Below are 10,895 nucleotides of genomic sequence, written 5' to 3'. Positions count from 1 at the left end.
CCTGAGCTGTACTTGCTCACCCCAAGGAATGTAGAGGGGCAGCATACAAATATAATACATTATTATTATTATTATTATTATTATTATTAATAATAATAATAATAATAAGACCCACCCCCAAAGGGAAAAAGAGCACAAACTTCCTTGCCACTTGCCTAACTTCATTGCAACTGCAGCTTCAGGCTCCTCAAAATAGGCCATTAAAAAAAGAATGAAAGAAACAGGATTTCCTTCAAAATATCTCATGATCACAGAGCACAGAAGTCGTGAGTGACTGAGAGAAGCTGTCAATCAAGACCCCTCCCTTCTCCTCTCTAGGGGCCCAGGTGGGTCCTTCCCCTTCGGTCCCAGCCAAAGGCTTCTGGCTTTGCAGAGCTGTGAGGGCCTGACAGCAGAGGAAGGGGCCAGGGGAGGGAGGGGAGAACAGCCTCCTTGTTTCATTTATTTGGGATTTTAAGCCGGAAGGAGACTTCAAACTGATTTGCTTCTTGCCACACTTGTGCATATGTATCCACACACAGGAAACACACACATGAAAGGTACAAAAATGGTCCAGCAATCAATTGGGTGGATGTACTTTATATATGGAAAGATTCAAAGCAGTGGGTGAATTCTCCTTCAGGCCTTACACTGTGGTTGCACTTGAATGAGTGTTAGCCAACTTCAGCTGATTTTGAAAAAGCTAGGAGACATGGAGACATGTCCCCCACCCACTTTTAAAGGGCTAATTTTCAAAGCAGCCCCTCCCCTACTTGCCCACTGGCAGCAGCTGTGTCATCAGAAGGGCAGCTCAACCAGTGAAAGAGGCGACGCTGGAGTAGATGCTCGCGGGAAGATAAGGCCAATGGTGAGGGGAGGGGCAAGGGGAGGGGCTTCATTCCGCCACTCTGTGCACCAGATACTTTGCATTGGTGGGCCATATCCAGCCCATGTGCTGTAGTTTGAGGATCCCTGTATTAGAACCTAGAATAACAGAGTTGGAAAGGACCTTGGAGGTCTTCTAATCCAACCTCCTGCCTAGGCAGGAAACCCTATATCACTTCAGACAAATGGTTATCCAACATCTTTAAAACTTCCAGAATTGGAGCATTCACAGATTCTGGAGGCAAGTTGTTACACTGATTAACTGTCGGGAAATTTCTCCTTAGTTTTAAGTTGCTTCTCTCCCTGTTTAGTTTTCACCCATTGATTCTTGTCCAGCCCTCAGGTGCTCTGGAGAATAGCTAGACTCCCTCTTCCTTGTGGAAACCCCTGAGATATTGGAAGACTGCTATCATGTCTCCCCTGGTCCTTCTTTTCATTAAACTAGACATACCCAGTTCCTGCAACCGTTCTTCGTATGTTTTAGCCTCTAGTCCCCTAATCCTCTTTGTTGCTCTTCTCTGCACTCTTTCTAGAATCTCCAGATCTTTTTTACATTCTGGCAACCAAAACGGAATGCTGTATTCCAGGTTTGGCCTTAAAAAAACATTATAAAGGGGTAGTAACACTTCAGGTGATCTTGATTCTATCATTTTGTTTATGCAGCCTAGAACTGTGTTGGGTTTTTTGGCAGCTGCTGCACACGGCTGGCTCCTATTTAAATAGTTCTCCACTAGGACTCAAATATCCTAGTGATAATAGAGACATGCATGAGTTTTAAAACTGTTTTAAATTGCTTGGAACTATTTTTAGGGGTTTTTACATTTTACATTGAAGTTACAGGAGTTTCTTATCTACCACAGGCCACAATCATTATCTCTGATCCATCCAGAATCTGATCCATCCAATGATTAAATTTCTTTGTTCCATTCTTAATATTAATAGATGCCCTTCAAATTTTAATTAAGATATTTTCCAACAAAGACATTCCACTCCCCAAAGTCATTGGAGCTCCTGTAAATTGAAACATGGCAACTCTTAAGATTTGTTTTCCAGTTAAATATGAGAAGTCCATTCCCCCATCTCCCTCGATCTTCTTGAAAGGATCATTTCATCAGTCATCAGTTCTCTCCTCTCTAGCTATCTCCAAGCAGCCTGCCTTATAAGCAGATTCCTTTTTCAGGGATGCCAGCATCAAATTAAGTTCCCGCCCACTTGGCCACCCACCCACCCATCCACCCATCCATCCATCCATCCATCCATCCAATCCATCCGATTCAACAATTGTTGCTTGCTTCTAATTATCATCTTTAAACTGATTTAAAACAATTGTTATTATATAAAACTTTTAAACTGAAGTTTCAAATAAGGCTTGTAAATTGAGAGACTTATATTTTTAAATCACATCAAATTAGCTTTAAAAAATTGATGACCAATGGCAAATTGTCATTTATAACTTTCAGTTTCACAGGAAAAGTTAAGAAAGATTAAAAATTATTTCAGTATTATTTTGAAGACAGTTTTTGTCCACTTAGTTATCATACCATCCAACCCTCAGGTTTCTAATCACATCACATAATTATTTGTGACTCCTTTACTGAAATCCAGTTCTATCACCAGAGTTCCCATAATTTAGTATATTTTTTGCACCTAGATTTCAAAGAGGTAAGTAAGAAAAGAAGTTTTTGCCCTCTGCTAGCCCCCAGAAGCACTCTGCAGACCTCCCAAACCCTCTGCACACCTGACCTGTTTCCACATGGGACAGGGCTTCGGGAGGTCAAAAATGGCTGTATTTGGTGTATATGATGCACCAACATTTCCATCCTCTTTTTTGGGGGGGGAGGAAGTGCAACCTACTCTGAAAAATATGGTACTTTAGGAAATGTAATGATAGCTGAGAATTACATTAGGGATGAAGAGAGTAGAGGCTGCCTAGGGAAAGATCAGATAAAAGGGGAGAATCCTGCAGCTGCGTAATGGGAGAGAAGGAAACTCAAACAGGGTTCTGGCTAACTTTTCAGTCTGAGAAAAGAGTTGGTGGGAGATTTGTTCTTTCAGACATGCAACATTTTCTTAATGGCACATTCCAATCAAGTAGATTTAGCGCATCTGGAGGTGTTTTCCATCAGGATGACAAGGGAGAAGATTAGCCTGACACCTTTCTTCTTGGTAAACCCATGCTTTCTGGGAATCTACCTGTTGTTTTCAAAGAGTTTATGAACCATCTTTTTTTCTCTCTGTTCATTTTATTTCTCATCTGCTCTAGAATCTTCTCTATAATTAACAATTGTGTCAATTATATTTTCTCTATATTTTGTCAGTATATGATTGACAATTTTTCTCAAACTTTTTCATTCACTTTTGAAGATACTGGCAGTATTATTTAACCATATTTGGAGATTAGACAATTGGAAAACAAAGATTCAATGCAGGATAAGAAACAGTTTTCTGTATTTCAAATTCCTGGATGTTCCCATTCTAGTTTCATCCCTTTCTGGAGAAGAATGAATATTGGAATATTTCTCGCTGGAAAGTATACTTGGACCAAAATGGAGAGATAAAAGCAGATCTGGGCATTTTCTACTACTTGGTTCTCCCCAAAGAGGATCCCAGGGCAGAGGCTCTGGCGTATTTTGAAAGACAGAGACTTTCTATCAACCAAGATGCTCTTTCACAGCTAAAGTTGCTTAATAAGGTGGGAGAAATTTTGCTGTCTTGTCTGTTTTCCGAAGTCTGAGGTCCCATTTCAAGTGGGGAAAGCCTAGAGTCTCCAGGGTGGTTGGCCTTCCATGCCAGTTGGTATCATCTACTGGAAGTTCTTCAACAGACAGGACCTAAGTGCAGCAGCTTTGCCATGTTTTATGGAAATCTTTCAAGATCTTACTGGTCAGAGGTTTCTTTCTTCATCACATTTATTCTACATTAAAAAAACTGAATTAAATAAAAGTTTCCTAAACCTTTTACAGTGAACTTTATTCTCAGTTTTAATATGAATATATCATCATACTTAAATCTTTTTTCTCCAATTCCATCCCTCCAGACTTTATTAAATATAAAGGTACTTTATGGTAATGTTAAATTCCAAAAGCAAAAGGGAGGAATTAAATGAAGAATATGCCAATCATTATACCTCCTGCATCTGTTTAGAAGGAGTCAGAGATTTCATATTAACCTCAGTGAAGACCAGATGCTAATTGTCTCCATCCATTTTTACGTTCATTTTCTATGGACAGAGAGTCCTAACATATTTCCTAACACATTCTCTTTTCTCTGCTCAGTCCCTGCCTGAGTCCAAATGTGTGGAAAGTTGTCATCCTGGATTTGTCAAGAGGGCTCGAGAAGGAGAGCCAGTTTGCTGCTACAACTGCGTTCCTTGTCCGGAGGGGACCTTCTCCACTCAGGAAGGTGGGTGACCCTGGGGAAAATGGGAGGCTGGGTGGAACTGGATCCATCCAGAACATTTTGATGAAAGTGCAAGTTAAAAGGCAGATTGGAGCAAACCTGTTTTTTTTAACCTGCACAATTTCTTATCTAAAAGGAAGTAAATCAAAAAGACTTTGAAGGAGGGCTGGGAAGAGACGGGAGGAGGGGGTGGCAGACTGGGCAAGCTTTACTAATAGCAAAGGAAATATCTCTTCTGCTTTTTAGTTTGGGGAAGTGCTGCTAAGTTTCTAGGAACATCTGAGATCTTTGAAACTTGAATTCCTTCAGGTCCACCTTCTGAAAGACATTACAATTCACTGTATATTGGCCTCCCCTTGAGGATCCCTGAGAAGGTCCATCATGTGGTGTTGTGGATAGTTTTGGGGGGAACTCCTTACACAAATATTCTGCCTGTCATATCGATCCATCAATCAATGAAAATAGAGCTGGAAGGGACCTTGGAGGTCTTCTAGTCCAGCCCCCTGCTCAAATAGGAGAACCTATACTCGTGATGGTGAACCTATTTGGCCCAAACCAGAACATGCAGATACACATGCTGGAGCATTGGAAACTCAAAGACGAGCTGGCCAGTGTGAAAATGCCTGTTTTGGCCATTTTTCGGGCCTTTTTCTGGCTATTTCTGGCTGTTTTTCAGGTCATTTTTGGTCTGAAAAATAGCGTGAAAACTGTCTTTCTTTTGGCTGTTTTCTGGGCCATTTTCCAGGCTCTTTTCAGGCTGTTTCTCAATGCTCCACTGCCTGCACTGGAAATCAGAAGATCAGCTGGAAATGGCACACATTCCCGGAGTGAGGGCTCTGTGTGACACCTCTGACACCCGTGCCATAGTTTGCCATCCTAGATCTATATCATTTCAGACAAGTGACTGTCCAATATCTTCTTAGAAACCTCCAATATTGAAGGACACAAAACCTCTGGAGGGCAGCTGTTCCACTGGTTAATTGTTCTCATTGTTAGGAAGTTTCTCCTTAATTGCATATTACTTCCAGATGTTATAGGATACTCTAGGCATCCTCCAAGTCCCTTTAACTTCCATGGGGCAGGGCTCAGGATGTTTGGCTAAAAGATTATATGATTTATTATTAACCTCTAATAATGTAGGTTCATATGAAGATTCTACACATTACACAGAAAATAATATCATATGAGTCTCCTCAACTTCACATACATAGCTACATTTTTAAAAATAACCTTCTTAGCTCTTTTTAATGAAATAGTTCAGAAATACTTATTGGAAAATGTTCCTGGAATTAGGTGTTGTCCAAAAAAATATTTATTGTAATGTAAAAAATCTATTAAAAAATATTGCTTTTTATTTTTCAGATACTAAAAAATGCACCAAGTGTCCGGATGATAAATATCCTAATGAGCACAGAGTCCAATGTATCCCCAAAGTTATAACCTTCCTGTCTTATGAAGACTTTCTGGGCATCATTCTGGTCTCTTTTGCCCTACTGTTGTTCTTAATCACAGACCTTGTTTTAATCATCTTCATTAAATATCGAGAAACCCCCATTGTCAAAGCCAACAACCGGGACCTCTCCTACATCCTCCTGGTCTCCCTCCTGCTTTGCTTCTTGTCTTCTTCTCTCTTCATTGGTCATCCAAGGAAAGCCACCTGCCTTCTCCGACAGACAGTTTTCAGCATCATCTTCTCAGTTGCTGTTTCTTCTCTCTTGGCCAAAACCATCACAGTGGTGCTGGCTTTTCTGGCCACAAAGCCAGGAAACCAAATGAAGAGATGGTTGGGGAAGAGCTTGGCCAACTCCATCATCCTTTCTTCTTCTGCTGTCCAAATTGTCATCTGCTCCATCTGGTTGGCGGTTTGTCCCCCCTTTCCTGAATCTGATCTCCACTCCCAGCATGGAGAGATCATCCTGCAATGCAACGAAGGTGCTGTTGTCATGTTCTACGTCACCCTCAGCTACATGGGTTTCCTAGCTGCTATATGCTTCACGGTGGCTTTCCTGGCCAGGAATCTGCCTGGGGCCTTCAACGAAGCCAAGCTGATCACCTTCAGCATGCTGGTCTTCTGCAGTGTCTGGGTGACCTTTGTCCCCACCTACCTGAGCACCAAAGGGAAATACATGGTGGCTGTTCAGATATTTTCCATCCTGGCCTCCAGTGCTGGTCTTCTGGGCTGCATCTTCATCCCTAAGTGCTACATTATCCTTGTAAGACCAGACCTGAACACAAAGGAGCATCTCACAGCCAGAACAAATGTAAAAACATGATATATAACACCATTGTGATATTGGAAAAATTATTAATGTGATGTTCATTTGATTTCCATTTAGATAGTATGTAGGAGTCAAAGAAAAACATATCTATATGTTTCAAAGTGGGAAATTGTTGAACAATTCGAATTCTTGCAGCTCCGTCCCCTTTCAATAAATCTTGCTCTGTAAAATTCAGAGGAATTCAGCTGTTCAGCAACAGCTACTGAATGTGAAAGCTTATAGAAAAAAATGTGGGCACTTGTTACTATTGACAACAGCTAAAAGTGTTTGTGAGAGAGAATGAGTAGGAAAAGAGATCAGGATGAAGCTGTTGGCACCAAGTACCAGCCTGGTTGCCTGATCCTCTCCATGAAAATGCCAGAATTGTGTGAAATTCCAGGTTTGATCAGTTCTCAGCTTGGAAAGGAAATCTTGATTCCTCTTATATAATTCTTTCCTTTTAAAAAGGTTTTTTATTTTATATAATTCTTCCATGATTTCCTGATAAAACCTCCATTGCAGAAAGTGTTCAGCAGAACAGCTCTTTGGGATTTCAGTTTGAGATTCTTATTTTTATGTTTCTGTACTTTGCACCAAAATTAAAAAAAAATTAAGTAAATTTAAAAAAAAGTTTTGTAATTAATTTTCCACTTTTTTTCTTTCAAGCAGAGAAATAAAATAGCAGTTTTCAGATCCTTCAATTTTTCACTCTACAATATCTGCCTAAAGCATTTTCTCTGCTCCTCTTCCAAGCTTGTCTTGTTGGTGAAGGACAGGAGAAGATTTCCAGAGAAAGGAGACCTTGAGACTCTCCCCAGGAGGAGGTTGAAGGGATTCTCTCTAAAAGTAGGTCACAAAAATTAAATGCTGCATAATATTCATCCAGGTCCAAGAAGGGGTTGAATAAGGGGGGGAACCAGGGGGGGAGGATTCAAGTAATTTAACAACCTGTTCTCTGCCCTAATGATTTCTTCCAACAACCAGTTTGCGAAACTGCTCAGAAAGTTAACAACCGGTTCTCCCGAATTGGTGTGATCTGGCTGAATCTCACCACTGATGGGAACATATAGATTTATGGAAGAGGCTCCCATGGAAGCTGTTCTGCTCTCCAACCACACAGATTGCTGATCAATTGGGAATCAATGTTTAGGTCTCAAAATGGCCCCTAATAGCGAATGGAATCCCTTTGCAACTTTCATTTTAAGGAGATAAGAAAAGCTCTGATGGATCAGTTGAAGTTCAGTCCAAGATGCGCAGTAACCACAGAAATCCCTCTGGTTCTCCCACAAGCAGAAGATGGAGACTTATGGCTTTGCCCAACATGGAACAGGCATTTCCCCTCGATTTCACTTTCCTCCATCTCATCATACAGGATTGTACACTCAGCCATCTAACATTCTAGGAACCCCCAATTCTGGCATCCCACATTAATCTGAGATTAATTTTTTGCAAGTTTCATACTCCCAATCAAAAAACACTAAGGCAGGACTGGAACTTAGGAGTCTCCTGGTGATTGGTCCAAAGTCATCCAGGATGTTCATACCGTAAGGGAGGATTAGAACTCTGAGCCAGATGATTTTCATGACTAAGTGAGGATTAGATATTAAAGCACCCCAAAACGATCAAGGTGGGTGAGGATGAACGAAGGGGGAACAAAGAGGATTGTTAAATTAAGGAGCGTACATAAGTGCACCAGTGTGCCTTCCGTCCCCTGTCCAATTGTCTCTCCTTATCTCATTTATCTTTGCTTCCTTTCAAATATGTTCACCTATACTTTTATATCTTTTCTTCTATTCTTTTCTTTATTTATATTGTTACATATCTATTCTCTTCAATGTGTATTATGTATTGGACTAAATAAACAAATAAAAAAATAAAATAAAGTAAAGTAAAATAAATAAATAAAATAAATAAATAAATGAATAAAAATTAGGTAGACCGAGTAATGAAATTATTTTTTTACCGGGTGTGTTTGTGTGGAGATGTTTTTGATTGAAGAGTTTGGTTGGTTGGGTCGTGTTTATTGTGCTCTCACCTGGGTTTGCTTTCAAGAACATCCGAGCAAGGTAGCTTCCTTTCCTTTCCTTCCCTTTCCTTTCTGTGGAGACAGAATAGCGCCCAGTAGTGGCTGGCAAACCATGCTAGATATATGCGACATTCTGTGATAAGCTCTCTGACCTGTATGATCCTTTGTCTATGTGACTTTCTGTAAGCACCAGATCAACACTTAGGCTGATACGTGACATTCCATACATTTCTCCCTCATGCTTCCTTATCAGTTGCAGGCAGCTCTGGAGGAGACCTCCATAAAGCATGTAGGCAATGGCTTTAAGGAACAACATCAATTGATCATTCACTGTCCACGAGGCAAACATGAGGCAACCCATGCATTGAACCAGCCAATGAGATTCTGTATTCTCTAATATCCAATTAGATGTAACTTGATGACTAATGGCACTGGATGATAATTAAAAGGAAGGGCCAGGCTTTGTCATGGAGGAGTGCCTTCTCAGATGATACGATTCTTGCCTCCTGCCTTCTTATTGACAACATTTTCCTTTCCTTTCCTTTCTTTCTTTATTTGTTTGTTTGTTTGTCTGTCAAACAAGTATAGTATTATAGTACATATTAACGTAACATAACATAGCATAAGTAGAACGTAGTAATAGAAAGGATAATCAGACAGTAGGACAGGGACATTAGGCACATAAGTGCACTTCTGCACGCCCCTTACAGACCTCTTAGAAAAGGGGAGAGGTCAATTGTACATAATGTAAGGTTGAAGATTTTGGGGTTGGGGGAAGCAACAACAGAGTCAGGTAATGAGTTCCAGGCAGTGACCACTCTATTCCTTTCCTTTCCCTTTCTTTCCTTTTTCTTTTTCTTCTCCTCTTTATTCCACTCTTTTTCTCTCACTCTCTTCCCCCTTTTTTGTTTCTTTACTACCTTTATTTTCTATTTTATGCGATGATAATAATAAAAAATAATAAAGGTTTGTTTTAGGACCACTTCTTATTCCACAGCTAGAATATGCAAAATTTCGCTGGGGAAAAACAGGCAAAATTTCTTCCTCACCCACAAAGGGGGTGGGGGGTGTTTCCTTCAAATCTTGGGTTGTGGGGTGGAGAATTGGAAGGAGCCGGTTCCTTTAGATGTTGTGGGCAAGAGAGACGCCTGTTTCCATGAAGGAAATCGGGTTTGTCTCCCGTAAAGTGAAGCTGTGCCTTTCCCAAGAGAGCTGAACTCTTGTAGGGGGAGGCTGGGGGGAGGATCTGGCTGATCTAGGAGGGATCCCTGAAGATCCCCTCTGCCTCCTCCTGATTTAGCTTCTCTTCAGACTGGGGGGTGTCTGTGACCTCCAAGTCCTCGCTGGCTGAGGGGCTTCCCCTCCCCCCCGTCATCCAGTGCGATAACTTTTCCTTTGGCAGAATCTTCATCTGGGAAATGAAACAGGTGTTTGCGTCTGTGTGTTTGTTTGATTGTGTATGTGTGTCTGTGTGTCCTGCCAGTCGCTTCCAGCAGTCCGCAGAGATCTGGTGTCCTTGATCGCTTTGGGGAGTTTTTTGTCCTCCCTTGGTAGTTATCACCTACCTTCACCCTCTCTTTTTCTCCTTCTCCCACTCTCCCTCCTTCCCTCCCTCACTCTTTTTCTTTCTCTCTTCATTCCTTCCTCTCTTTTTCCCCTTTCTCTCTCTCTCTCTTCCTTCTTCCCTTTCTTTCTCTTTTCTTTCCTCTCTTTCTCTCTCTCTCCCACTCTCCCTCCCTCTCTCTGTGTCACACACAAACAAGCACAAGCAGTTAGCAGCCTGTGGGGAGATATTTGGGGGAGGGGGCGCAACGAAATCTGCAATGCCCCCTTATCTTGTTGGTTGGTTGGAGAAGCGAGGCAGGTGGAAGGGAAGGTCCTTCTGCAAAAAAAAAAAAAGTCTCAGAGCTGCTGTAGTCAGACCGGGCTCTGGACTGGAAAGCAGAGAGAGGGAGGGAGGGAGGCTACCCCTTCCCCTTTCTTCTCCTAAAAAGTTCATACACAGGGGAGGAGAGGGAGGGAGGTTATAAAGCACAAGGAATGAAGAATGGGATGGGAGGGGATGCAATTTTGTTTTAGAATCGCTGAACCAGAACAGATTCTATGAAGTGGAGAAGTTGTCTGGAGCCCTTCCCATCCCGGGGGGAAAAGAAAGGCTGGCTCCAACTCCAACCTCCCCCAAATCTCCTGGACCACAAAACCCATCACTCACTCTTCAGACCTCCCCCTCCCTGGGAAATCCAGCGCTCCTTTCTCACGGGGGTGGGAGGGGCAGTCACCTTCGAGACTCCCCCACCAAGAGTCTCTGCCAAAGGAGAGACTCAGAAAGGTCCCCTGGTGACCTCCCT

The 10,895-nt window shown here is 41.8% G+C and overlaps 1 protein-coding gene across 1 annotated transcript; it reads left to right on the top strand.

The window, feature by feature from the left end:
• Positions 1 to 691: 691 nt before the first annotated feature.
• Positions 692 to 7,151, top strand: LOC139155136 (vomeronasal type-2 receptor 26-like). Its single transcript, XM_070730220.1, has 4 exons — positions 692 to 847; positions 3,344 to 3,556; positions 4,140 to 4,266; positions 5,626 to 7,151. Exons 1-4 carry the CDS (start codon positions 692 to 694, stop codon positions 6,534 to 6,536), a joined length of 1,407 nt encoding a protein of 468 aa, XP_070586321.1. The 3' UTR covers positions 6,537 to 7,151.
• Positions 7,152 to 10,895: the final 3,744 nt, after the last annotated feature.

Source organism: Erythrolamprus reginae, assembly GCF_031021105.1.
Source record: "Erythrolamprus reginae isolate rEryReg1 chromosome 13 unlocalized genomic scaffold, rEryReg1.hap1 SUPER_13_unloc_10, whole genome shotgun sequence".
NCBI classification, from domain to species: Eukaryota; Metazoa; Chordata; class Lepidosauria; order Squamata; family Dipsadidae; genus Erythrolamprus; species Erythrolamprus reginae.
The sequence above is the reverse complement of the archived record's forward strand: the minus strand, read 5'-3'. Positions and strand labels throughout refer to the sequence as shown.